Below are 25,294 nucleotides of genomic sequence, written 5' to 3'. Positions count from 1 at the left end.
GCTGTTTTACTAAAAGCAATTGCTAATATTATGAGTATTAAAGTATCTTGTCAGAGCCAGCATTTATTTTATTTTTTAGTTAAAAGTTATTGTAAAAAAAAAAAATCCTGTTCCAAATACATACACAGTTGCTAAAGGTGACAATATTATTTGATTCTTTGTTTTATACAAATCTGCTAGCACTAGCTAGCAACTAAAATAGTTCAGGAAATCTGAAAGAGAAACAAAAAGGAAAATATTTTCTTTTGTTTTAAATTATTCTAATATTTTTAGATAAAAAATTAACAATTATCAACTATTTTAAAGTATTTTTAAAATTAAATAATTAATTTAAAAACTAATTAATTATAGCAAGCTATGCTTACAATCCTTTTCATATAGCAGTGAAATAAGTAGCAGGCTTCAAATAGACTCTAAGGCAATGGTACACAGGAACCTAATTGACATTGGATTGAATGGACACTGTGTGTAGTGTGACAGTGCACCTGCTTATTCTACCTCATGTGAATTAACAGACTAACATAAGATAGGATTAAAATAAAATCCAGTGCATAACTATAAGAAATTCAAATATATGCACTAAGAAGTATTCCTGAACTAGTTAACTTGGCAGTGTAAGTCTTTTCAATGTTTGAGAATTTTCTACATGATAAGTAAGTTTTTAACAGCTTAAAATTACATCAGATGTCTAGGAGGGAATTAATACCAGAATCAGGAGCTGAGTTAGGATAATGCTTCATGAAATAATCTATATTCAAATTGAGAGAGTGGAAATGGAGAGAAGAAAATGGCGCAAGAAATGAAGAGGTTTAATTAGCATGAACTACTCCCTGACATTGCTCCCAGTGACTGGATAATCGGCGGTATTGAGAGGAACTTAGGAGACTGACAGGCAGGCATTTCAGGTTTTGATTACCTTGAATGTTTTCCTTATAAACTTATGAATGAAGTTACCTTCTGAGAGTAGGAAAAGTAAAGAGTGGGAAGGGGCTTAAGAAAAATGGTGATGATTTGAGTCAATATGTACTGGAAATAGGAAACGAAAAATACACTGTTGATAGTCCAGAAAAAAAGTGTATTGTATCAGCATAAATCAGCAAACTCTTCATCAACTTTCTCTGCACACATATGGGAAGACAGAGAGTAGATCGTTGGATTGATCTCAAATTGGGGGTTTCTCAGATAGATGGGACAGATGGGCAGGTTTTTAGGAGAATTTGGAGAGTGGGGCTTGTGAGACGGTATATCGGAGTATCAACCAGGTTGTCTGGCTGAGTAAAAATGTGATGAAAACATTAATAGAGGTCCTCACATATTTGGAGAGTAGGTTTCAGTTCAGTGCAAGAAAATGATAGTTAAAAGATATGGTGAGTTGGTCAGAGAGAGGCAAGGGCCTAAGGTTTTATTATAAAGAGTAGCGAGGTGCAAAGCATGATCAGTGATCTCAATGCTTAAAGAGGAGTGGAGGGGAAGATCAATGGGTTGAGTCATTTTACAAGAATCATCCATGTGGACACTCAGACTACCCATGGGGGACAATGACAATAAGCCAATGGACAACAAGCGCAGAGATGAGAAGGATGAAGAGTGGAGTCTGCTGATTACATGCATCTCAAAGTCAAAGGCATCTGACGAGTGAGTGGAGAACAGAGGTGGGGATGTGCAGGAGAAGGGGGCTGACTCCACCTCTAAGCCAAAGGCAGGGGAAAAGCATCTTCATTCTTCTAACATGTGACTCAAGCGCCAAGTTATGTGTGTGCAGGGAAAAATTAATGGTAAGGCATAACTTCTTCCTTATGTTGAAATAAACTTTATGATGAAACAATACTTTTTCTTTTCTGTTTCTACTCCTTGGCAAAGCAGTGAATTTAGCTTAAGATACAATGTTCCCTTTACATATTCATGTAGCCTAGGGAAGCAAAAAATTTTTTTAAAAAATAGTTTTTTAATGTTTTTCACACAAAGAAAAGATAAATGTTTAAAGTGATGGAAAATATCAGTGGTTTGCAGGGTTTTTTATGGGGGGGTGGGGAGTGGAGGAGGGAAGGAGGGATAATGGAAGGAGTTCAGAAAAATTTTAGGGCAGTGAAACTACTCTGTGATTTGTAATGGTGAATACATGACATTATGCATTCAGCAAAACCCATAGAACTGTGTATGACAAAGAGAGAACCTTAATGTAAAACTGAGTTAATAATAATACGTCAGTGTTGGTTTGTAATGGTAACAAATATACCACACTGATGTAACATATTAATAATAAGAAAAACTGTGTGCTGGGAGCAGGGAGGGGGAATTGGAACTGTCTCTACTTTCTGCTCAATTTCTCTATAAACCTAAAACTGCTATAAAAAGAGAGAGAGAGAGAGAAAGAAAAGGAAAAAGAAAAAAAGAAAGAAAAGAAGAAGAAATAAACTAAGCCAGAAAGAAAAATGAGCAACTAAAACTCCCTCTCTCCAAAAATAGCAGAAACCTCAGACCTAAACTCCCACTGAAAAATAGTCATGAAAGCTAAATATAATGATAATAAAAAAAGCAGCTCTTTCAAGGCATAGGAGAATAAAATAAGGCAGACAAGACTTTAGAAGACAAACCTCAAGAGAGAAGGTATATATTAAGATTATTTTGCCAATCATTTTGACCTAGGGGCACTTGCTGAGTCTCCATTTAGGGCATCAGGATCAAACAGAAATCTGTGGCTCGGAGAGAGTGGTTTTGGGAGACTACAGTATTCAAGGCCCTGAACTGGGCTGTCAAAGCAGTGAGGTCCTGAGGGCCCAAGATATCAAGGGAAAGAGAATTACAGGGAAATGATCCTGGCATTTGCTTGGCTTTGGTCCTTGATATATTTGCACAATCCTAATTTTTCTGGGATTAGAAGCAAATAATATAGTTTCTGGCAATGGTCTAGAAAACTAAGCAGAGGTCTTGGAATTGTCACATTGCTGGGGAGGCAAAGATGGGAGTTGATTTTTTCAAGAAAGAGATCGGAATTGTGGGTTAAGAAGAGATAAGCACTGGGAATGCCACTGCCTGAAATACAATCTTGGATCATTTCAATGACTGATTGAAACAAGGTGATCACTCTGCCAGTAGAAAATTAAGTCCTCTCCGGAATGAGATAACAATGCACAGTGCTTCTATGATTGCTTATTCACAAAGTCTGGTAATCAACCAAAAATTACCTGAAATATCCAGAAACAGCACCCAATGATCTAAAACTAAGAGACAGATAACAGAAAAAGACAAGGTATCCAGATATTGCCATTAACAATAATAATGTGAATTTTGGTAATTAACTGTGATTCATATCTTTAAAACACAAATAAAATGAACAAGAATCTTGGCAGAAAACTGGAATCTATAACAAATAATCAAATGTAAATTCAAGAATTGAAAAATAAATTCCTGAAATAAAAAACTCAGTATGTATAGTTCGAACTGCAGATAAAGGCATAGAAGTATTGTAACTGAAGCAGAAAGAGAGAAGAAAAAAAAAGATATTACACACAGAAAATATCTTTGTAATTGGAGTTCCAGAAGAAAGGGAGAGAGAAAATAGTAAATAAACAGTATTTTAGGACATTATCACCAAGAATTTTACAAAACTGACAACAGATATCAATATAGAGATTTAAGATATTCTACAAAGCTGTCAATGAAGTTAATGAAAGAAAAACCTCACCCTGGCACATTATTCTAAATTTGCTGAAAGACAGAACAAGGAAAGACCTTAGTGCGCCTTAATCAAAGAAACATTATTTTTGAAAGAGCCACCATAAGTCTGACAGAGGCTTCTTAGTGTCAATAAAGGAATCAAAAAGACCACAAAATGACATCTTTGAAGTATTGGAAAAGTGAAACAATCTAATAGATAAAAGAGATAATTAAAAAGCTATTGATTAATAAGAAAAAATAAAAAAAAAACAAGAAAAAGCAAACTTTAATTGATTAGTAAATACATTTTTAAAAAAGTTAAAACTGATATGAAAAAAATAAAATGTCATGTTTACAAGAGACCAACACGAATTAGGCATACATAGAATAGTTGAAAGTAAAAAGCTAGAAATAGATATTCCTTGTCAGGACTAACCAAAAAATGAAATAAAGAGTATAGTTATCTCAAAGTATTCATTAATGAAAGATATATTGCTAGAGATTAAAAAAAAAGAATAATGGCAATCAAATAGAAAGATATCACAATGTTAAATTTGTAGGTTTTTAATAATAGTACAATCTCAAAATATATAAAACTAATATTGACCAAACTGCAAGGCAAAATAGAAACATTCACAATTATAAATGAGGATTTTAACATAACTCACTAAAACTGATACAGCACACCAGACAAAAAGTCATTAGAGATGTGGAAGATCTGAACAACTTGATCACAAACCTGATATATAGAAAACCCTGAAACCAATGTCTAGAGACTATGATTCATTTTAAGTGTATGTGGAACCTTTACCAAAATTGACCAAATTCAAAGCATAAGATTAAAGTTATACAGAGATTTTTCTCCGACCAATGTGTAAACAGCCAAAAATATTTTTTAAAAAACTAGAAAATATATGTTTTGAAATTAAGTGAGAAATAAATCATGTGAAATTAGAAAATATTTAGAACTGTAGCTGAGTAAAGATTATGAACAATCTCTGCAATATTTCTCACTACTTCATGTGTATCTTCAACTATCTCAATAAAACTTTAAGAATGTAAAAACATTCATCATCCAATACTTGTATGTATATACAATGTAAACTCTCCATAGCAATTAAAGTAAATAAAATGCAACTACAAACAAAAGCACAAATAAATTTTGCCAACATAATGTTGAACAAAATATTAGACATAGTACGATTTTATTCATAGAAAGCTTTAAAAATTCAGATAAAATTAGTCTGTGTTTGGCAAGGTAGGTGGAGAGAGCAGGGACTGGGAGAGGGCCCAAGAGGCTGCCAGGTGCTAGTGATTTTCTGTGTGTTGATCTCTGTGGTGGTTCACTTTGTACAAATCCACAGAGCTAGACATTTATGATCTGTGCACTTTTTGGTTTGTTACACTTCAATAAAATGTATGCATGGGGAAGAAAAAAACTCTCTTTAAATCAAACAAGAAAACAACCAAACAAAAAAGAACCATCTTGCCAACAAAGACAAATCTTCAGAAGGAAATACATATTTAGTTACTGCACATCACTCACTGAAATACTCTCTTTTTTTCAATTTGTGGGAAATGTGGCACGAGGTACTTCACACAGAATGACTGTTGTTCATCTTCCTTAGAAGAATAAGGTATTCTGTGCTGCCTAAGGTGAGAATGTTGGGTTGATAGACAGATGATATGATTGATGGAGCAAATCATGTGTTCATATCCCGGAAACTACTTTGCTGAAAGCAAAGCTTCCTATTTGATTAGGGACATTTGTTTCGGTTGAATTGATTTTTCTCTTATGCTTTTTCTATTTCAACATGCTTTTCTGTCAGCGTGCTGCATTCAGTCAATGGATTTAGTGTTGCTTTTTATTGGCTGACAGCAGCCCCTATGTGCCTGTTTTGTTAATGCACAACAAATGCTTCGTTGAAACTTTCATGTGGTGTGACTTGGTCATGAATATGCAGAGGGAAAGTTCAGTAAGTGTTGCCCAATCTATTTCAGCTATGCATGCTGTTCTTCTTTTCAGTATTCTCTTAATGTATGATCACCTGTAATGCATTTTTTAAAAGATTTTGTGAGAAAGGTACATAATATTTCCAGACTAGTGAATCCAAGCATTTTGTGAATGAACTGGTACAATTTCTCATTTTAGAGTTGCTTTGCTTTTGGTGGTGTGATGTTATATAAAACCATAAGGCAATAGGGTATATTTCCAGTCACATAGGATAACCACTCTCCCATTTTTTCCGGGATTGTCCTGGTTTTAGCACTGTAAGTCCTGCACCTAGGAAGCCCCTCAGTTACAGGCAAATGAGATGGTTGCTCACCCTAAGTTGATTTTTAAAATAAAAAATATAAATTTGCAATGATGGAATAGGATAATAACCATAAAATGACAGTGATATTAATTAATGTTTAAATATTGATACAAATAAGAAGTGGCTCTAAATTCTTTGAAGTTGGGCCTTGCTATATATATGTGTATATATATATATATACACACACACGAAAAAACCCATATATATATATATGTATTCCATCATTGCAAATTTATATATATATATTTGTTGTTTAAGCAGCAAGACCCTCCTTCTGGGTAAAAATTGATATAATTGTTGCCTTAAATAAAGATTTTAATATTTCTCTTCTGTGCAGACTCACGGGATCCAGTGTTCCTGACCTCATTGTGAGCATGAGCAACCAGATGTGGTTACATCTACAGTCTGATGACAGCATTGGCTCGCCTGGATTTAAAGCTGTTTACCAAGGTATGATTGGCACACACTTAACAGTATTTAAAACTAGCTTTCCAACAGAGGGCAAAGACGATTCTGTATGTGTTGTTTATAAACAGGGACTGATTATTTGTAACCTCCTTAAAGTCCTACTTATGGTTCTTTTTGTGATTGAGAATTTTTAACTTTTGAAAGCTTAACGCTGTGAATGTGCTATTACTATGTCAAAATAAAGAGGGAGACCACGTATAAAATGTAAGCTATGAAATATGTGCGTACTTATGGATCTTTTGACCACATTGTATTGATTGGTATTTTAAAAAAGCTCTTTTATTATGGAAGATTTCAAAATATAAACAAAAGTAGAAAGAACAATTCAATAAACCTGAAATGACTTATGTTTGTAATCTTTTGTGACTCAAACCCAAATTTGAAATGAAAGGTCTGTGCCTTTGATTGTCTTTGAGCTATTTTACAACTCTGCAAATCATAGGGAGCCAAAAGCAATGCACATCACTCTTGACCATTGAAATGCAAACGAACTTCCTGTGGAAGAGATGCAACTGATTATTGACTACTTTTGAATCGATTACCACATTCCTGTCAGTATTTCTGATTGTATGTGTGTGTTCTTTGGATTCTCCATTGGATCAATTCTTTAAATATCCTGCTGGTTCCTCCATTAATTATTGAGTTCCTTAAAATATTTGACATGATAGATGTTTGCATGTATAGGTAAATATGAAAAATATTAATCTAGAGAGTTGAAATTTTATTTGATGCGGTATTACTCTGTGAATTTGACTAGAGACAGGATGCTCTTATTTTTCCAAGTATATACTGTAGGAGTAGTTTTAGGAGCTGAAAAAATGTAACAAGATTTTGTTGTATATGAAGCCAATGAGGCAGATAATAAAAAAAGAAGCATCTGCCAGCCCCAAAGCAATAAACATTGGAAGGGATATTGTCATGAGTTCATGTGAGTTCACAACATGGCTACAGTCTTTCCACGTGAATTGAGGTAGTCCTGGTATTAAAAAGTCTTGTGGTGAGGAGAGGACCCAGCCATGAGCATCCTTATCTGTAAGTGTGAGGTCTATTCTTCCTTGATGCATAACATGAGGTGATGTGGGGACTTAATTAGTTTTCTTATTAAGAAATGCTACAACATAAAAATTATATTTACATCCCATTCAAAGGTTAGGAGTAGAATACAGAGATAATTGCTGAATACTTCCTGACATTTGGCTTTTTAGACTTGAACTTTAATTGAACTTCTGTATGACTGTACAGTGATTCAGGAAAGCATGGTAGGGGTGTGGTGTTTTCCACATGACCTCCATTTGCTACTGCCTTTGGTAGAATCTAAAAGCATCAGTGAAATGCCAAACACTTCCCAACAGGGCAAACTGCAGTAAATTAATTCCAGCAGTATTGAGACACACATCATAAGGTTTATAGTACAAAAGTATAGGACTAGCATCATTGCCAAATTGTGGATTTTTGACTATTAAGGGATATAAGTATTCTCAATTAAAATGTAAATATTCTTCCATGTGCCATATATTTCAGTTTGAATGACCATACCACAATTATAATTACATTTAACTCTAATTAGTACACTTTTAATGGTCTCAATAGACTATTAATAGCTACAACTTGAGATGTCATGGAAATGTGGATGGACATTAATCCTTGAGAGATCTCAAATTCAACGTCATGTGTTATCTTCTGACAAAACAATATTCCAAAGGTGAAAAGATAATTAAAGCAAGATAACTAATATAACATTTGAGTATTTAAAAGACTGAGAGAATATATCAAAAGAAGACATTCTAGAAATTGATATTTCCAAAGTACTGTATTAAGCTAACAATTAGAGATAAAGTATAAATAGCTTGTGAAGGTGATCCTCAAATATATAAATAATTGCAAGTTATTTGATGTAATAACAGTAAAACACTGTTTTTCATGAACTGTATTATCAGAAAATGAATACAGCTGATATTTCTATAGAGTTTAATTTTCTAGATTTTGATATTGTATGATTTTAACTACCATACAGTGTTAAAAACACAGCTCTGGAGCCAGACTATCCTGGCTATTAGCTTTGCCACTTACTAGCTGTGTAACTTGGAACAAGTTATTTAAATTCTTTATGTGTCAGATTCCTTATTAAAAACGGAGTGGGGGAAGGGACATGGTAATCACCACCTGCTTCATAAATTTGTTGTAAAAAGCAAGTAATTGAAACCTGGAAAACCTGGAACACATAGAGTAAAAACTCAAAGAAATGCAAGCTTTTTATTACATATGCGTTTTCTCTTTTAATTTTGAGATATTTCTACAAATAAGATTTTTTGGTTGTGTAAATATTAATGCTCACAGCAAAATATGTAAATCCAACAGAGAGATATTAGATGAATTGTAAGTACCCCTTCTCCTCTCGGTCTAACATAGCTGGGTAACTCCTCAGAGGCAGCAGCTGTTCACGTTTACTTTTGTGTCCTTCCAGAAACTTTCATCTTATAGAGCATTGTTGGGAAAATAGAATAGTTTAGTCAGGGCCCTTGCCTCAGGTCCAGTTGGGTATGGTTTTAGCACATCCTTTGTAAGCAAATTGAGTGTGTGTGTGTGCACGTGTGCATGGAGTTAGTGCCCATGCATGCCAATGTATCTTTTTAGTTTTGTTGCTATTCTTGTGTTCTTGAGAGAGAGAGAAGGAGAGAGAGAGAGAGAGGAGTTTTAGTGAAGCAGGCAGGTGGGCGTCTGCCTCGGGCATCCGCCCTGTGTGGCCATGCTTTCCAATCTATGGCTCCAAGGACCTTTTGGCCAGTAACCTAGCTCATAGACCTGTGTGTGATGGGTCTGGTGACCCAGCCTGGCATGTGTGGGGTCTGGTGACCCAGCCTGTCATGTGAAGAGTCTGGGTACCCAGCCTGGTGTGTGAGGGGTCTGGTGACCCAGCCTAGCATATGAAGGGTTTGTGACCCAGTCTGTGAATGGGCTTGAGGGCTCTGGGAGCTCCAGACCCAGCCCTAGCTCAACAATCGACCCAGTCGGTACAAGATTACTGGCAGGTAAAAGAGCCTGACAACTAGCGTGGTCATGTAGCTAGACAATTAGCATCATGAACAGGATTAAGAGCTAGACAATTGGCATCACGAACAGGATTAAGAGCACTACAATTGGTGATGTCGACAGGATTCCAAGACATTAGCCGTAGCCCCACAAGCATCATACCTGGAGTCGTGCTTTGTCTCTTAGTCCGCAAACTCAAGACAAATGGCTGTGCAAGAAGTGTCACATCATCTTATTTTAAAATCAATTTGAGTTTATTTCAAAGACTCCATCCTAACAAATTGTCAGTAAATTTAATCTCAGTCATTATTAAAGGCCCCCCACATCCCACCCCTTAATACCTACTCACCCCATCTCACCAAGATGTTGAGAATATCCTGAGGTCTAGAAAGGGTGCAAACATTTTGGGGTCTTTGGATCTTTGGATCGCACTTGTTACCCTGAAATGTTCATGGCACCTTTGCTACCTTGGGCACTGCTGTCTTTGACAGGAGCCTCTCTTGGGACCACCTCCCCCACTCCACCCACCCATCCCACCACCAAGCATACACAGTCATGTTGAAGTGGCCTCCTAGGGACACCAGTAAGGGAGGACTTTGGGTCCTGTCTACCCACCATGGGCCTCCCATCACGCCAGGTTCGTAGGCGTGGGTGCCTCTGGGTTCTCTCTATTTGCTTCTGTACTGACCACTCAAAGACATTCCTCTCTCTTTCATCCCCTCAAGATGCCTAGAGAGTATGTTCAGTTGATTTAGTTTTTTAGAGAAGAGTCCGTTATAAAGTAACTGGGGTGAGAAAGCACCGAGGGGCTTGGATATCTTCCTGGAATCCTAGTGTGTGGAAGAGGAAAGCAGGGAAGAAGTCACAGACTCAAATCCAGGAGTGGGCGCAGCCGTGATTCCCAGGCAACAGAACAGAGCATGAGCTCACAGAAGCAACTGTCTTGCTAGACTTGTTTGCAGGTGTATATTATACAATATGTATTACATGTATTATGGAATATATATACACATACATACTCATGGATGTAACAAGTGTTTTAAATATATCTATCTTTAGTGTATAAACACACACACAGGGTGTTAACAGAAAAATAGAATTGAAAGATAATGTGAATCTTTGCATGAATTTTTTGAAGTACCCTAGTATGTATACATCTATATATTGCTATCTATGTATACATGATATATATACACACAATATTATGTGTGTATATATAGAAATATATAGAGATACAATGTATATATGTGTACATGTATATATACATACATAGTGTAATCCAAAATGTTCATGCAAAGATTCATATTATCTTTCAATTCTATATGTCTATAGATAGATAGGGAAAGAGAAAGAGAGAGAAAATGCTACTTGGTAATCTACCCTAAGAAAATTATTGGAAAAATATTGTGCAAAGTTTAAAAAATGAAGAGAACTCTTTAAGGAGACTATATGTTAGGTGTCTGAGAAAGTGATGGGAGAGAGATGAGATTTGTTTAAACCTTTTTACAAATGAAAATATATAATTAAAAATAATCAATGCAAAAACCAGCCAGGAAAACATATGATGTAAACAAATTATAGTAGAGCTGTATAATACTATCTATCTATTAAACAAACTCTATATGACCCTATATATATATATATTTGAATATTATATATGAAACATATACATTTCCTATATATATGGTTTCTACATATATAAGTTATATATAATTTATATACTTATAAATCATTTATTTATATGTTTACAAATTATATATATTTAGAATTTATACATATAGCAAATCTCGAAACAATATACATGGAAAAGTAATATAAGCCCAGGCATAGTTTTTCCACTTTGTATTTTAAAATAAAATATATCTCACATATTGCAGCAGATCATTGTTAGTCACCAGAAAAGAAAAGAACAAAATAAATAAAAACCTTTTTCAATTCAACGTTAAGGCTCCCTCATACCCATGGTGGCTTCGTACTCCTGAGAAAGGTTGACAAGGAGCAAACTCAGTACCTAGATATATGTACAAAGCATTATGAGTTTGCAATCTTGGTGGTCTCACATTTTTAGGCTTCTCCATCTATAGTTAGGTGGGTTCACACTGAAGCTTTTTTTGTCACACAGATAATGTTCAGTTAGATTTCGTCACGCATGTTGATGAACTGCATTTCCACAAGTCATGTTTTGTGTAATTTGCCACAGCCATTTAAATTGTAGCAGGGGGTAAATTAAAGGAAATGTTCTCTGGGATGTGCTGCTGTGTAAAAAACAAGACCTACTTTAGACTGACACTAAGAATTGTTTTGTAAAGTTATTTGACTTCAGCATCACTGTTTTATACCAGAAGCAGAATTGTCCTCATGCCCAGGGAACAAATCGACAATAGCCGTAAGTAAAGCTAGCTCAGGCCCTTGATCTGTACTCAGGGCTGCTGCTTTCATGGAGAATGGGAAAGTGATGCTCGTGTTGCACTGACTGAGATAGCTTGGATAGCAACATCCTCATCATTCTTGGCAAGGAAACTTTTGATATATCAATGTTGTATAATCTCTAAGGTAATTCTCTACTTGTATGGTAGATTTGCTCCAATTGCTTGGTATAGACTTTTACTCATCCTCTGTGTGAGCAATTATGCACATTTAGAAGCATCCAAGTGGAATTAGAGGTATGGTGTGTGGCCTCTGAATAGGTGAAAGCTCACTGGTCCATATAGAAAGTGAGCTCATAACTCTGGCATTGTTAGCATGAAGCTAACATGCTACTCAGACAAAGTCAGGCAGGATAGTGCCCATCAGAATAATGGAGTGATTCCTAACACCCCAAAAAGAAGCTAAAGCTGCACAAAATAACTTCAAGTAACCTTTTGTTTTAATGTGTGAATTCCCAGTTGAGTGTCACAAAGCATTCATAACATATACCTCCCTTTCCACAGCAAATATGGTCTTGTATCTAAGGTGGATTTAAAAGATTTCACAGGGGCTTGATTTAAAGCTCTGACAAATTCCCCTTTACCTGGGAAGCAGACTCTGACATGGGGATTTGTGAATGAGGATGTGCCTTGGGAAGTGTGCTCGGAATCACCTGGTAGGAAGAGAAAGAAGCAGAATCGGGTCAAGGGAGAAGTTGGACAGAGCACAGTCACAACAGGTGCACACAGTAGTCCATTCAGCCTTCTGTAGTAACTCACAACTCACACACGACAGCAACTCATTGCTCACGGTTCTGGAGGCTGGCAGTACAAGATCAAAGGGCCGGCAGGTGCTGTGTCTGGTCCGTACTTTCTTCCTGTTTCATAGATGGCACCTTCTTGCTATGTGCTAAGGGGCAGGGCGGATCCCTCAGACCTCTTTTATAAGGGCACTGATCCCATTCACAAGAGCTCCTCCGTCCTGACCTGATCACCTCCCAGAAGCCCCACTTCCTGATACCATCACATTGGTGATAACATTTTGAACATACAAATTTGGGGGCGACACACCATTCATAGCAGGTGAATTGGTTGATCTTCCAGGGAGGTCTGGAGCAAGGATGGCCTTGAGAGTTTTACCAAATTGAAGCAAGAGTGCTGGGCCTGGTACTCCTGACCACTTCTGTGGGCTGCCCCGAGGAGGGAGCATAGCCTTGCTTGAGGGGACTCCTGAAAAGGGATGCAGCTGGGGGCTCCCAGCAGATGTGGGAATGAGAGATAGTTTCTGAAGGTGGCATCTTCCACAGCACAGCCCTTGCACCATTCAGTTATTTCCATCTGGGAACAGCTTCTCCAGGATTCTGGTGGGCCCCAATTCCCAGAAAAACATATAATACCTAATCATTGCTGCCATCCCTTCCTACCCATGGGAGATTCCCCTTCCCTTCAGCTTGCCCCACTGCTGGTCTAGGTGGCTTATGTAGCAGGGTGATCCAGACCCAAGTCCCCAAAGGGTCTCAGTCTCTGATCACCAGCCCTTCTCAGATGTGCCTGCTGCACCTGTCCATTTTTTATCATACACGGGCAAGGAAGTGTCAAGAATTTCACTGGATCCTTTGTGCCCCAGTCATGTGTATTCTCACTGGGGCCAATGGCCCTGCCTTTTATTCATGATCAGGGCCATTACCCAAGGAAGATGGATATTTTCCTTGCTGACTAAATTTTTGTCATGAAAATCTTGAAGGGACTGGGCAGCAGGCACAGGTTAAAGTTTAATAGTGACCTTATGACTCCCGCTGGCAGAAACACTTACCCTCTGAGAAACAGGCCCTCCAGACCCCTGGAGCCTGAGGATGAGAGATCTGGATGCACAGATCTGCCAATCAGTCCCTGAATGATGCAGAGACAGCTGCTCCTGCTTCCTCCTTGTTGCTGGGTCATGTATTCCACTACTGAGGGTTGGCACCACATCATCGTCATGGGTTTAGGGTGATTTGTCCAGGGGATGGCATCCATTCTCACTGGGGTTGCCTCCAGGCTGGCTTCTCAGCTATGCCTGCAGTGCTACCTGCCACCATTCCATCGAGCGAAAACCTGGGCTTTGTGGTATGTGGTAAGACTAGTGGGTCCAGCGGTCAGTCCCCGCCACAGCTCCCTCTTTGCTCAGAAGTGAGTGTTTGGTTTGTGCACTTCCTGAAGAGGCACACACCGTGAGCCAGCACACACAGCCTGAGGCCGCAGGGGCCCAGAGGGTGAATATGGCATGTATCCTACAGTCTGTGATAAGCCCTGTGCAGGGAGAGGACCCTGCCATGTGAACTCATGGGTCGTAAGTTTGAACTGTCTTATGACAGGCTTTCCTGAGGATCACCATTCATTTAACTTGCTGAAGGATGAATTTATCATTACTTCCTTCCAAACCCCTGAAACAAAATGAGTCACTGCCCAGGCCTTCAGTCCTTGGGACCAGAAGCAGAGGTATGTACTTTCCTGGTGCCCAACAACCTGCTTCTGGAACACCCTTCACAAGCTTCCTGCCACAGAACTTTCATCATCCAGCTTGTCCTTATGCAGACTCTGTGTCATCAGTGACCAGCTCCGCAGCTGGAACCACTTCTGGCATCCTCTGGGGATTCTGGTGGCACATTCATGAGTGTTGTTTTCATCTTGTTCCTTCTCAGCAGCATCCATGGTGATAGTCCTCTTCTATTTTGTTTACCAATTTTTGTCAGTTCCTTCTAGTAAATATCCTTCCATCCTGTTTCTTCCTTCTGTCACCTCCCCTTTTACCGAGAGCCAGTCCTCCACAGTGTCTCTCCTAGATGGTCACAGAGTGCCATGACCCTCCCCTCCCTGCCACTTGCCTGTTCCACTTGCTCCACACAGCAGTACAGTCAGAATCATCTGTGATTTGATAGAAAAGTCTAGAGTGTTCCTACACCATTTAAAACCATCTAGTGCCTTTCCAGGGTCCACAGAATATTATGGAAACTAGTTACCAAACTCCAGCTTCAGCTCTTGCTGTAACCCACATGTACACTTTACATTCCAGGAATATATCAGGTACACAAAAATTTTTTTGTCTGTCTCTTACCTTTGCATGTATATTTTTCCACCACAAGAATAATTCTTGTATGATCTCCTTATGAAGATAATTTTCCCATCTTTCTGCCACAACTCAGAGATTACTTCCTCCAATAAGCCTAACATGCCAGAGTTATATTAGATGCTTTGTCCACAACATCCTACGCCACCCTGAAGTGCCTGCATCGCAGCAGTTGTTTAATTTCCATCTACCCAGTAGACTGAAGCCCTAGCAGTGCAGGAACCTCTTGCCTCATACCTGTGCATCCTCTGGAGAAGGCGGAGGGCAGAGCTGCTCCTTAAATATATGCTGAATAAGTGAGTGAGAGGATCGATGCCCAAAATCTTAGCCAATTCCTACACTGTTTAGATTTCCATAGTATTAATGTTTGGCCATTTGACCCTTATTAATAGTATTTGGCCCACTCCAGTTTTCTTTTTGTTTTGTTTTATCTTAAGATTTTAATTTAGGTATTAAACATTGGAGGAATTCTAGTCCAACAGCAAACAAGTGGACACAGAATCTTTCTGGTTGTTGGTGCTACTCTGATTCAAAGACCCGATTTATTCATATGTTTGCAGCCTCATTCTCCTGTGCTTGAGTCCCTACGTGATTATCTGCCTTAGTACCGAATCCCTGAAAACACCGGTATCCTTTTGCGGGTTCTCCCACTCCTCTTTCCCTGGTCCATCCCTGAGGTCCTGTTCCCCTGCCATCCTTTGTTGAACTCCCCTAATGCCAAAGGGAGCCCTGTTATTTCTGCACACATTCTCAACACAAGTGTGTTCACACCTGCTTCTCAGACTGGGTGTGCATATAGTCACCTGGGAATGCAGGTGAGAGTGGACTTAAGACTCCGGGTTTCTGTGATGCTGGTGCTGTATTGCCAAGAGGTTTAGTGAGGAGAAATTAGCCGTACAACTGCTGGAATATCACACCACCCATCTTGTCTCTCCCACCTCCTGCTCCTATCCCTGATGTCAGCAGTCGGGGCAAGTTTCCACATGTGGCCTGTCTCTCTTCACTTTACAGTTCACATTCTGGTTGATGAATTAACTTCTGTCTGCACCTGCAGCTGCGTCTGCCCTTCATGGTGGCCCCTTCACAGCAGACAGGAGTAGTTCAATTTCTCATCTTATTCCAGATGGCCTTGTCTTCGCAAGAGCTGTGCTGTAGCCACGCTCCTGTGCCGGCCATTCCTGTACCTCGTCTGCCATTCACTCCTCACATCAGGGCTTATGTGTTTTCCCTTCCCATAAAGGGTCTCCAATCTCCCTCTCAAACAAAAAAACCCCCACTATCTCCATCCTTCAAGGCCCAATTTGAGAGCTGCCTATTCTCCAGCACCACTTACTAAAAGATAAAAATTTATTTTGGTGTTTTCCAATAGCTGTCTGTCACAGCTTCTTTTTAGCCAAAGTAACAGTTTTAATAGTTAGCATTTGTGTACCCTCAAGTCCTTGAGAGAAGAGATCTATTTAATTCAATTTTCTATCTCCAGGCTATTCCAGAGAACACAGTGTCTGCATATTAGTAAGCCATTTAATAGCCAAGCACATTAATAATTGAGTGTTTGTGCTGACATCACTTGATCATATGTGTTTGTCGTTCCTGTTGTTTTCTTCTGGTGAATTATCAAGTGGCCCAGCCAGTGTTCAGTTGTCTTAACTAGAGAATAAAAAGATTAACTGACGATTTTTTCAAAACAAAATAAAAACAAGCAACAAAACTACATAATAGAATAGTATTGAGTTTAAAATAATTACTTATTTTTTGTTGAATTTGCATGAAGGTATTCTAACATTCATAATGGACCTAGCTTTAAGAAAAATGTTGTATATCAGGAGCATCGTTTACTCCAAATTTCTCTTTATTTCTGTGTTACATTTCATGAGTGAATTATAAACATGACCTCCTCTTAATAATGTGAAATAAGCCATTATTAAATATTTAAATATATCAGCAAGTAGGAACCAGAAGACCAGGTGGTGCCAGAGAACATTACATTATAATGAAGAAATGTGACATTTAAATTCTAGGTTTAGTGGTCCATTATCTTGAACTACATCCACTTTCCCTTCTTAACATTTATCCTCACAGATTAAGTTTCAGTCTCAAAGTAAATTGAGATAAGCTGTAGTGGGAATTATATGGAGGTTAAGAGCTGCAGTGCTCACATTATGGCAGACTTGTTGGGAGACATTTTCCGATCTGTATCTTAGTGTTGGGCGGGAATAAAAGCCTTGTGAATGATATTTGTGAATTACAAAAGAGTTTGTGAGTAAGTCTAGGTTATATTTTGAGCTCTCTCAGTGAAATGATCTTCCTATTTTTTCAAGCCACATGGCTGCCTACTTCCCATATCATGTGTCATGAGTGAATGTGACAACGTTCTTTGATGTCTTCACCACTTGGATCTTTCAGGTGATACAATGGGGATTCATTTTTCCTTAAAATTTCTTTTCTTTGTTGTTCTTTAACTTTCCCACAATCTGCATTTTTTTCTTTTGTATTCCTGCTTTCTTTTGAATTTTTTGTGATCTCAGTAAAACAGAATCCTTGCTGAAATGACTGAATTTTGTTGATTTACGAATGGATTGCCTCTTGCATCACTGGTGTAAAGGTTACAGATGGAAGCACTCTCTTTTCTAAACATATCTTGCATTTTTCAGTCTTCACACATTTGCTCATGCCTCTAATCCAGAATGTCCTTTCATCACATATGACTTAGCTCAAATGCATTTTCTTTTACATGTATTTTTTTAACCTATTAGTACATAGAGCTCCACCTTTCTGCTTTTCTATAGGGAAATAAAAATGAGCAGAAAAAAAAAAAGTCAGTGCAATGTGAGACTGAGAAGGAGAAAAACTCACTGGGGAAGTCAGGCTGCCCCAAACTTGGTCAAGAAGGGCCTGGAGGGGGAAGCAGGATAAGGGATTACAAAACAGTCATTCTAATTGTGCTCTTAGCCTCCAATCTTATTTGTGTTCTCTCTCTCTATTAAAAACTCTTGCAAATGTGATGGTCCCATCTCTAACCAGCTTTAGGAGGTTACAATGACATCATCATGGTTTTTCATTTTCTCAGATCTGTTTGCTTTTCTTGTGGCTTTTTCCTAAGGAGGGATCTCTGTATGTGACAGGAAAAAAAAACAGCTTTCAGTTTCTCTGGGATTATGTTGTTCTTATAGCTCATGGTCTCAGAAAACTGAGTGAGGATACCTTCTGAGGCACCCATCCAAGGACACAAATAATTGGATTGGTTATTATGAGTTATCTTTATATTCTTGAGGCCTGAATGGTAATTAAGGCTACACTAGAACCACATGAACTATGGGCAGAGCAGTTTCCAAAACAAGAAACAGAGCAGCAAGGAATAAACAAGTTTTAATAAAAATTTATTGTGTGAATTTAATATTTACAACATGATGTCATGGGATACATTTAGATAGTAAAATGATTGTCATGGTGAAGTACAGTGACATATATATCACCTCACATAGTTACTTTTTTTTGTGGCAGGAACTGCTTTAACAAAAATCCCTAATACTAATCTCGATTTTAACTTTAGTCCTCATGTTTTACTTTAGATCTCTAGACTTGTTCATTCTACATATTCACTATTTTGTATCCTTTGATTTACATCTCCCAATTACCCACCCAACCCCAAGAGAAAAGGGAACATTTGTACATTGTTGGTGGGAATCTAGATTGGCACAGCCATCATGGAAAACAGTATGAAGGTTCCTAAAGAAATTAAAAACACAACTACCCTATGACCCAGCAATCCCTCTTCTGGGCATATACCCAAAGAAGATGAAATCACCACCTCATAAAGATATCTGTGCTCCCATGTTCATTGCAGAATTACTTACAATAGCCAGGATATGAAAACAACCTAAATTTCCATATTTATGTGTGAGTGTGTATATATGTATGTATATGCACTTCAAAAAATCTGGAAAGTAGAAGATAATATGTGCACTGTGGATAATATGCAGCCCTTGCTGACTTGTCAGTGGTGAGAGCACTGTGAAGAGCTGCCTGGAGCCTACATGGCTTCATTAATTCAGATAGGGAATTAGCACTGAACCCCTAGGTCCCAGGCTACCACAGGATGTCATCATTTTAGGATCAGAGCCAACACCATAGTGCATTTTGCCTTGAAGTCAAATAGCACTGGCATTCCACATCCCTAAGCCCCCCTTATCACACTGTGATTCCAGCACCCAAGCCCACACGGTGCCCTCCACCCTGGGAACAAGTGGTCCAGTGTATTACACCAGCCACAGGACAGAGGAAGCCCATGCTCATACATTCTAGAGACTGAGACTGATGGATTGGGGCCTTCTGCCACCACCAGCAGTCATGCTCTCTTCAGTAAAATTCCCATGCTCCTCTCCCAAGGCTACAGAATCCCATTGTGGCTCTGGAAAACCTATCCAGAGTCATCCTCTTTAGCTGCAAAGCTGAAGAGCACCTTTTACCTCTCTTGGGAGCACAGAGTCCTGTTTGTAGCTCTAGAGAGCCTGTCCAGGGACACCTGCCCCAGCTGAGGAGCTGTAGAGCACCACAGAATTTCTCTTGGGTATGTAGGGGCCTGCTCACAACCCCAACAATCTCTCCTGGAGTGGCTCAATCCAGCTGAAGAGCTTCAGAGCAATCCAGAATCTCTCTTGTGGGTGCAGGATAATCCTAGTGACCTCACCCAAAGCAGCTCACTTCAACTGAGGAGCTTCAGAATGCCCAAACACCTCTCCCACTATTCTAAGGTCCTGACTGTAGCCTCAGCAACCTCCCCCAGTGGTTGGCCACTGCAGCTGAGAAGCTGTAGAGGGTCCCAGTGTTTCTCCATGGATCCAAAGTTGCACCCACTACCCCGGTGATCCCTCCCTCTTTAGCAGAGTAACAGCCTCTTGTCACAGCACCTCTCCTGGAATCCCAAAATCTAAATGATTACCTCAGCAACCCCAGCCGGGGTCACTCACATCAGCTAAGGAAGCACTGAGCACAACAGTGCATCTCTTAGGAGATTGAGGTTCTGTCTACAGCCCCAGCAATCCTATCCAGTGTCACCCACTTCAGCAAGGAGCTGCCAAGGCCATGAAAGCACATGCAGATAACTCAAAAATTGAATAAAGAGTTAGAAGTCACTTGGCGACTATACTTCTACACTCACTTAGACACAAACCTAAAACACTCTGCCCAACTGACACTTTGGACACATCTACAACAAAGAGTGTCTCCTTTCAAAAGCTACTCCTGAAAATTAAAAGACACAGCTCTCCCACTAGATGCCCAGCCATCAATATAGGAATACAAAAAACATGAAGAAAAAAAACCCAGGAAATATGATGTCACCCAAAAAGACAGTAATTCTCTAGTACCAGACCCCAAAGAAAAGGAAATCTATGAAATGCCTGAAAGGAAATTCCAAATAATAATGTTAATGAAACTCAATGAGTTGTAAGAGAATACAGATAGATAACACAACAAGATCAAAAAACAACTCATGTTCTGAAGGAAAATTTTAACAAAGACAGAAAAATCACAAAAAGAGAACCAGGCTGAAATCTTGAAACTGAAGAATGTATTGAATAAAGTAAAAAATACAACTGAGAGCTTAAGCAACAGGCTAGATCAAACAGAAGAAAGAATTTCTGAACTTGAAGACAGTTCTTTTGAAATAACATTTCAACAAAAAATAAAGAAAAAAAAGAAAAAATGATGAAAGCCTATGAGATCCATAGAACAACTTTAAAAGTACAAACATCCATATCACAAGTGTTCTGGTAGGTGAAGAAAAGAGAAAAGGCATCAAAACCTATTTAAAGAAATGATAAACAAATTCCCATGTACTGGGGGGATATCAACTTCCAGATCCAGGATGCTCAAGATCCCCAAACAGATTTAACCCATAAAGGTCATCTCTTAGACACATTGTAGTCAAATTTTCAAAGTCACAGGTAAACAGAAAATTCTAAAAAGAGCAAGAGAAATGCATCAAGTTGCCTATAAGGGAATCCCCATCAGACTAATGGCAGATTTCTCAGCAGAAACCTGACAGGACAGGATAAAGTGGGATGATATATTTGAACTGCTAAAAGGAAAAAAAAAAACCTCCAGAAAAAAACCGCTATACCAAGCAAACCTATTCTTCAGAAATGAAAGAGAAATAATGTCTTTCCCAGACAAACATAAAGTGTGGGAATTCATCACCACTAGACTGGCACTACAAGAAATCTTTAAGGGAGTTCTACATCTGGAAGCAAAAGAATGGACTACCATCATGATTGCATGTGAAGAAATAAAACTCACTGGTGAAACAGATACACAAATGAGAAAGGGAAATTCTATCTTATTATTACAGAAAATCACTGACTAGCAAAGACAAGCAATAAAAGACAGAGAAAGGAACAAAAGATATAAAAAAACAACCATAAAACAATTAACAAAATGTCAGGAGTAATGCAATACCTTTCAATCACAACCTTTAGTATAAATATGTTGAAGTCCCCATTTAAAAAATATAGACTGGCTGAATGGATTAAAAAACAAGACCTAACTATATGCTACCTACAAGAAACTTACTTCACCTGTAAAGACAGACATAAACTATTACTGAAGAGATGGAAAAAGATATTCCATGCAACAGAAACCCAAAATGAGTGAGAGTAGTGAAACTTATATCAGATAAAATAGAATTTAAACTGAAAACTGTAAAAAGAGACAAAGATGGGCATTATTTAATGATAAAGGAATAAACTCCACAAGAGAATATAAAATTTGTAAATTTAAGAACAGAACTGAGGACACCAGGGGTGGGGCAAGGGGAGGTAGAATTGGTAAATGTAGGGAGAAGTTGGTAAAGGGCCACAAATAATGTTTACATTGTGTAATGATAAAATAATAACAATAAAAAAAATTGCATACACCCAGCATAGGGTTACCCAAATAAATAAAGCAAATTTTATTGCATCTAAAGGAAGAGATAGAACCCTATACAGTAATAGTTGGGGACTTCACTGCCCCTCTCTCAACATTAGATCATCTAAACAAAAAGTCAACAAGGAAACATCGGATTTAAACTATACTGTAGACCAAATGGACTTGACAGAGCTTGACAGACATTTACAAAACATTTCATCTGACAACAGCAGAATAAACATTCTTCTCATCAGCACATGAATTATTCTCCAGGATAGACCACATGTTAGACTACAAACCTAGTCCAAAAAATTTTTAAAAATTGAAATCATTTGAAGTATCTTTTCAGACCACAACAAAATAAAACTAGAAATCAATAACAAATAAAACCTTGGAAACTATACACATACTTTGAAATTAAACATGTTCCTGAACAACTAATGGGTCAAAGAAGAAATTAAGCATGAAATTTTAAAAATTTCTTGAAACACATGAATGTAGAAGCACAACATACAAAAACATAGGATACTGCCAAAGCAGTACTAAGAGGGAAGTTAATTTTAATAAGTGCTTACATCAAAAAAGTAGAAAGATTTTGAATAAACACCCTAACATTCCACCTCAAAGAACAGAAAAGCAAGTATAATCCTATCGCAAAATTAGTACATGAAAAGAAAAAAGAAGCATCAGAACAGAACTAAATAAAATAGCAAAAAAAAAAAAAGATGCAAAAGTTGGTAAAACAAAGAGTTGGTTTTTTGCAAAGACAAACCAAATTGAGAAACCATTAGACAGACTAAGAAAAAAAATTATGAAAATCAGAAGTTGAAAAGAAGCATTGCAACTGCTACTATAGAAATAAAAAGAATCATTAGAAACTATTATAAACAATTATATGCCAGCAAATTGGAAAATCTGAAGGAATTAGATAAATTTCTGGACATGCACAACCTACTACAACTGAACTAAGAAGAAATAGAAAACTGGAACATACACATAATGAGCAACAGGATTGAATCAGTGATGAGCAGTCCCCCAACAAAGAAAAGACCAAGTCAGTATGGCTTAACTGCTGCATTCTAGCAAACTTTTAAAGAAGAGTTAATAACAATTCCTCTCAAAGTATTCCAAAAAATTGAAGCAGAGTGTATTCTCAAAACATTCTGTGAGGCCATCATCACCCTGATATCAAAATCAGACAAGGACATAACAAAAATACAAACAAATGAAACAAAATGAAACAAAACAAAAGTTACAGTCCCATATGCAGAAAAAGCATTTGACAAAATTCAACATCCCTTCAAGACAAAATTCTCAACAAATTAGAGGTAGAAGGAAAATATTTCAATACAGTAAACTCCATATATGAGAAACCCACAGCTAACATCATACTGAATGTGGAAAAGTTCAATGATTTTCCTTTAAGAACAGGAACAAGTCAAGGATATCCACTCTCACCACTCTTATTTAACATAGTCCTGGAAGTTCCAGCCAAAGCAATTAGGCAAGAGAAAGAAATAAAGGGCATGCAAATTGGAAGGGGAAGTCAACTTGTCCCTGTTTGCAGATGACATAAACTTATATACCAAAAATCCTAAAGACTTCACTAAAAAACACCTAGAACTTAAAAACAAATTCAATAAAGTTGCATCTCAATATACAAAAATCAATAGTGCTAAAATACACCAACAATCAACTAGCCGACAAAAAAATCAAGAAAGCAATTCCATTTACAATAGCTACCAAACAAAACAAAACAAAATAAAACAAAAAACCTAGGAATAAATTTAGCCAAGAAGGTGAAACATCTCTACAAGGAAAATACTGATTAGTTAAAGTAATTAAAGAACACACAAAAAAATGAAAAAACATTCCCTTTTCGTTGATTAGAATAATTAATAGTGTCAAAATGACCACACAACCCAAAGTGATCTACAGATTCAATGCAGTCCTTATCAAAATACCAATGATCTTCTTCACAGAAATAGAAAAATAAAAATCCAAATTTCATATGGAACCACAAAAGACCCAGAATTACAAAAGCAACTTTGAGGAAAAAAAAAAAAAAAAAAAAAAAGCAGAGGCCTTACACTCCCTAACTTCAAAATATACTACAAAGCTGTATTAATCAAAACAGCATTGTACTGGTATAAAAACAGACACATGGACCAAAACTGAAGGATAACCTAGAGATAAATCCACATATCTACAGCTAACTGATCTTTGGCAAAGGCACCAAAGACATTCATTGGGGAAAGGATAGCCTTTTCAATAAATGGTGCCGGGGAAACTGGACATCTGTTTGCAGAAGATAGACCCCTATCTTTCACCATATACCAAATTCAACTAAGAATTGATGAAAGACTTAAATGTGAGACCTGAACTTGAAAAACATAGGAAAAACACTCCATGACATTGGTCTGAGCAAAAATTTTGTGGGGAGGACTTCTGAAGCACAGGCAACAAAAGCAAACATAGACAAATGGGATTATATCAAACCAAAAAGATTCTGCACAGCAAAAGAACAAATCAATAGAGTGAAGAGATAACCAGCAGAATGGGAGAAAATATTTGCAAGCTATTCATTTGACAAAGTATTAATGTTGAGAATGTACAAGGAACTAAACCCAACAGCAAAAAACTCAAATAACCTGACTAAACAATGTTCAAATGACCTGAATAGGTATTTCTTTAAAGAATACATACAAATGGCCAACATACATAAAGAAAAAAAAAGTTCAACATCACTAATCATCAGGGAAATGCAAATCAAAAGCACAATGAGATATCATTTCATCCCAGTTGGAGAAGCTACTATCAAAAAGAATAATAATAACAAATGGTGGCAAGGATGTGGAGGAAAGGAAAAACACACTGTTGGTGGAAATGTAAATTAGTATAGACACTATGGAAAACTGTGTGGAGGGTCCGCAAATATCTAAAAATAGAACTAACATATGATCCATGGGAATTTATCTAAAGGAAAGGTAACTAGCATACTGAAGAGATATCTGCACCCCCATGTTTATTGCAGTACTATTAATAATAGCTAAGATATGGAATCAACGTAGGTGTCTGTCAACAGATGAGTGAATAAAGAACGTGGTATATATACACAATGGAATTCTACTCAACCATGAAAAATAATGAAATCCTGTCATTTTCAGCAATGTGAATGAGCCTGGAAGACATTATATTATGTGAAATAAGTCAGGCACAGAAGGATAAATACCACATGTTCTCACTCATACATGGGAGCTAAAAAATATATAACAAGTTGAACTTTTAGAAGTAGAGAGTAGAATTGCTATTATAAGAGACTGGGAAGCGTAGGGGAAGGGGATTAAGACAGATTGGTTAATGGACACAAAATTACAGCTAAATGGGAAAAATAAGTTCTAGTG

The 25,294-nt window shown here is 37.6% G+C and overlaps 1 protein-coding gene across 1 annotated transcript in view; it reads left to right on the top strand.

Annotated features, from left to right (window-relative positions):
- CSMD1 (CUB and Sushi multiple domains 1) overlaps nt 1-25,294 on the top strand; it is a 1,614,989-nt gene that overhangs the window by 1,117,899 nt on the left and 471,796 nt on the right. The window contains exon 12 of the mRNA XM_063099815.1: nt 6,313-6,425. Within this exon, the coding sequence (XP_062955885.1) occupies nt 6,313-6,425 (113 nt within the window). The remainder of the gene's footprint in view (nt 1-6,312; nt 6,426-25,294) is intronic.

Source organism: Cynocephalus volans, chromosome 1, assembly GCF_027409185.1.
Source record: "Cynocephalus volans isolate mCynVol1 chromosome 1, mCynVol1.pri, whole genome shotgun sequence".
In the NCBI taxonomy this organism is placed as follows: Eukaryota; Metazoa; Chordata; class Mammalia; order Dermoptera; family Cynocephalidae; genus Cynocephalus; species Cynocephalus volans.
This window is presented reverse-complemented; position numbering and strand designations above follow the sequence as displayed.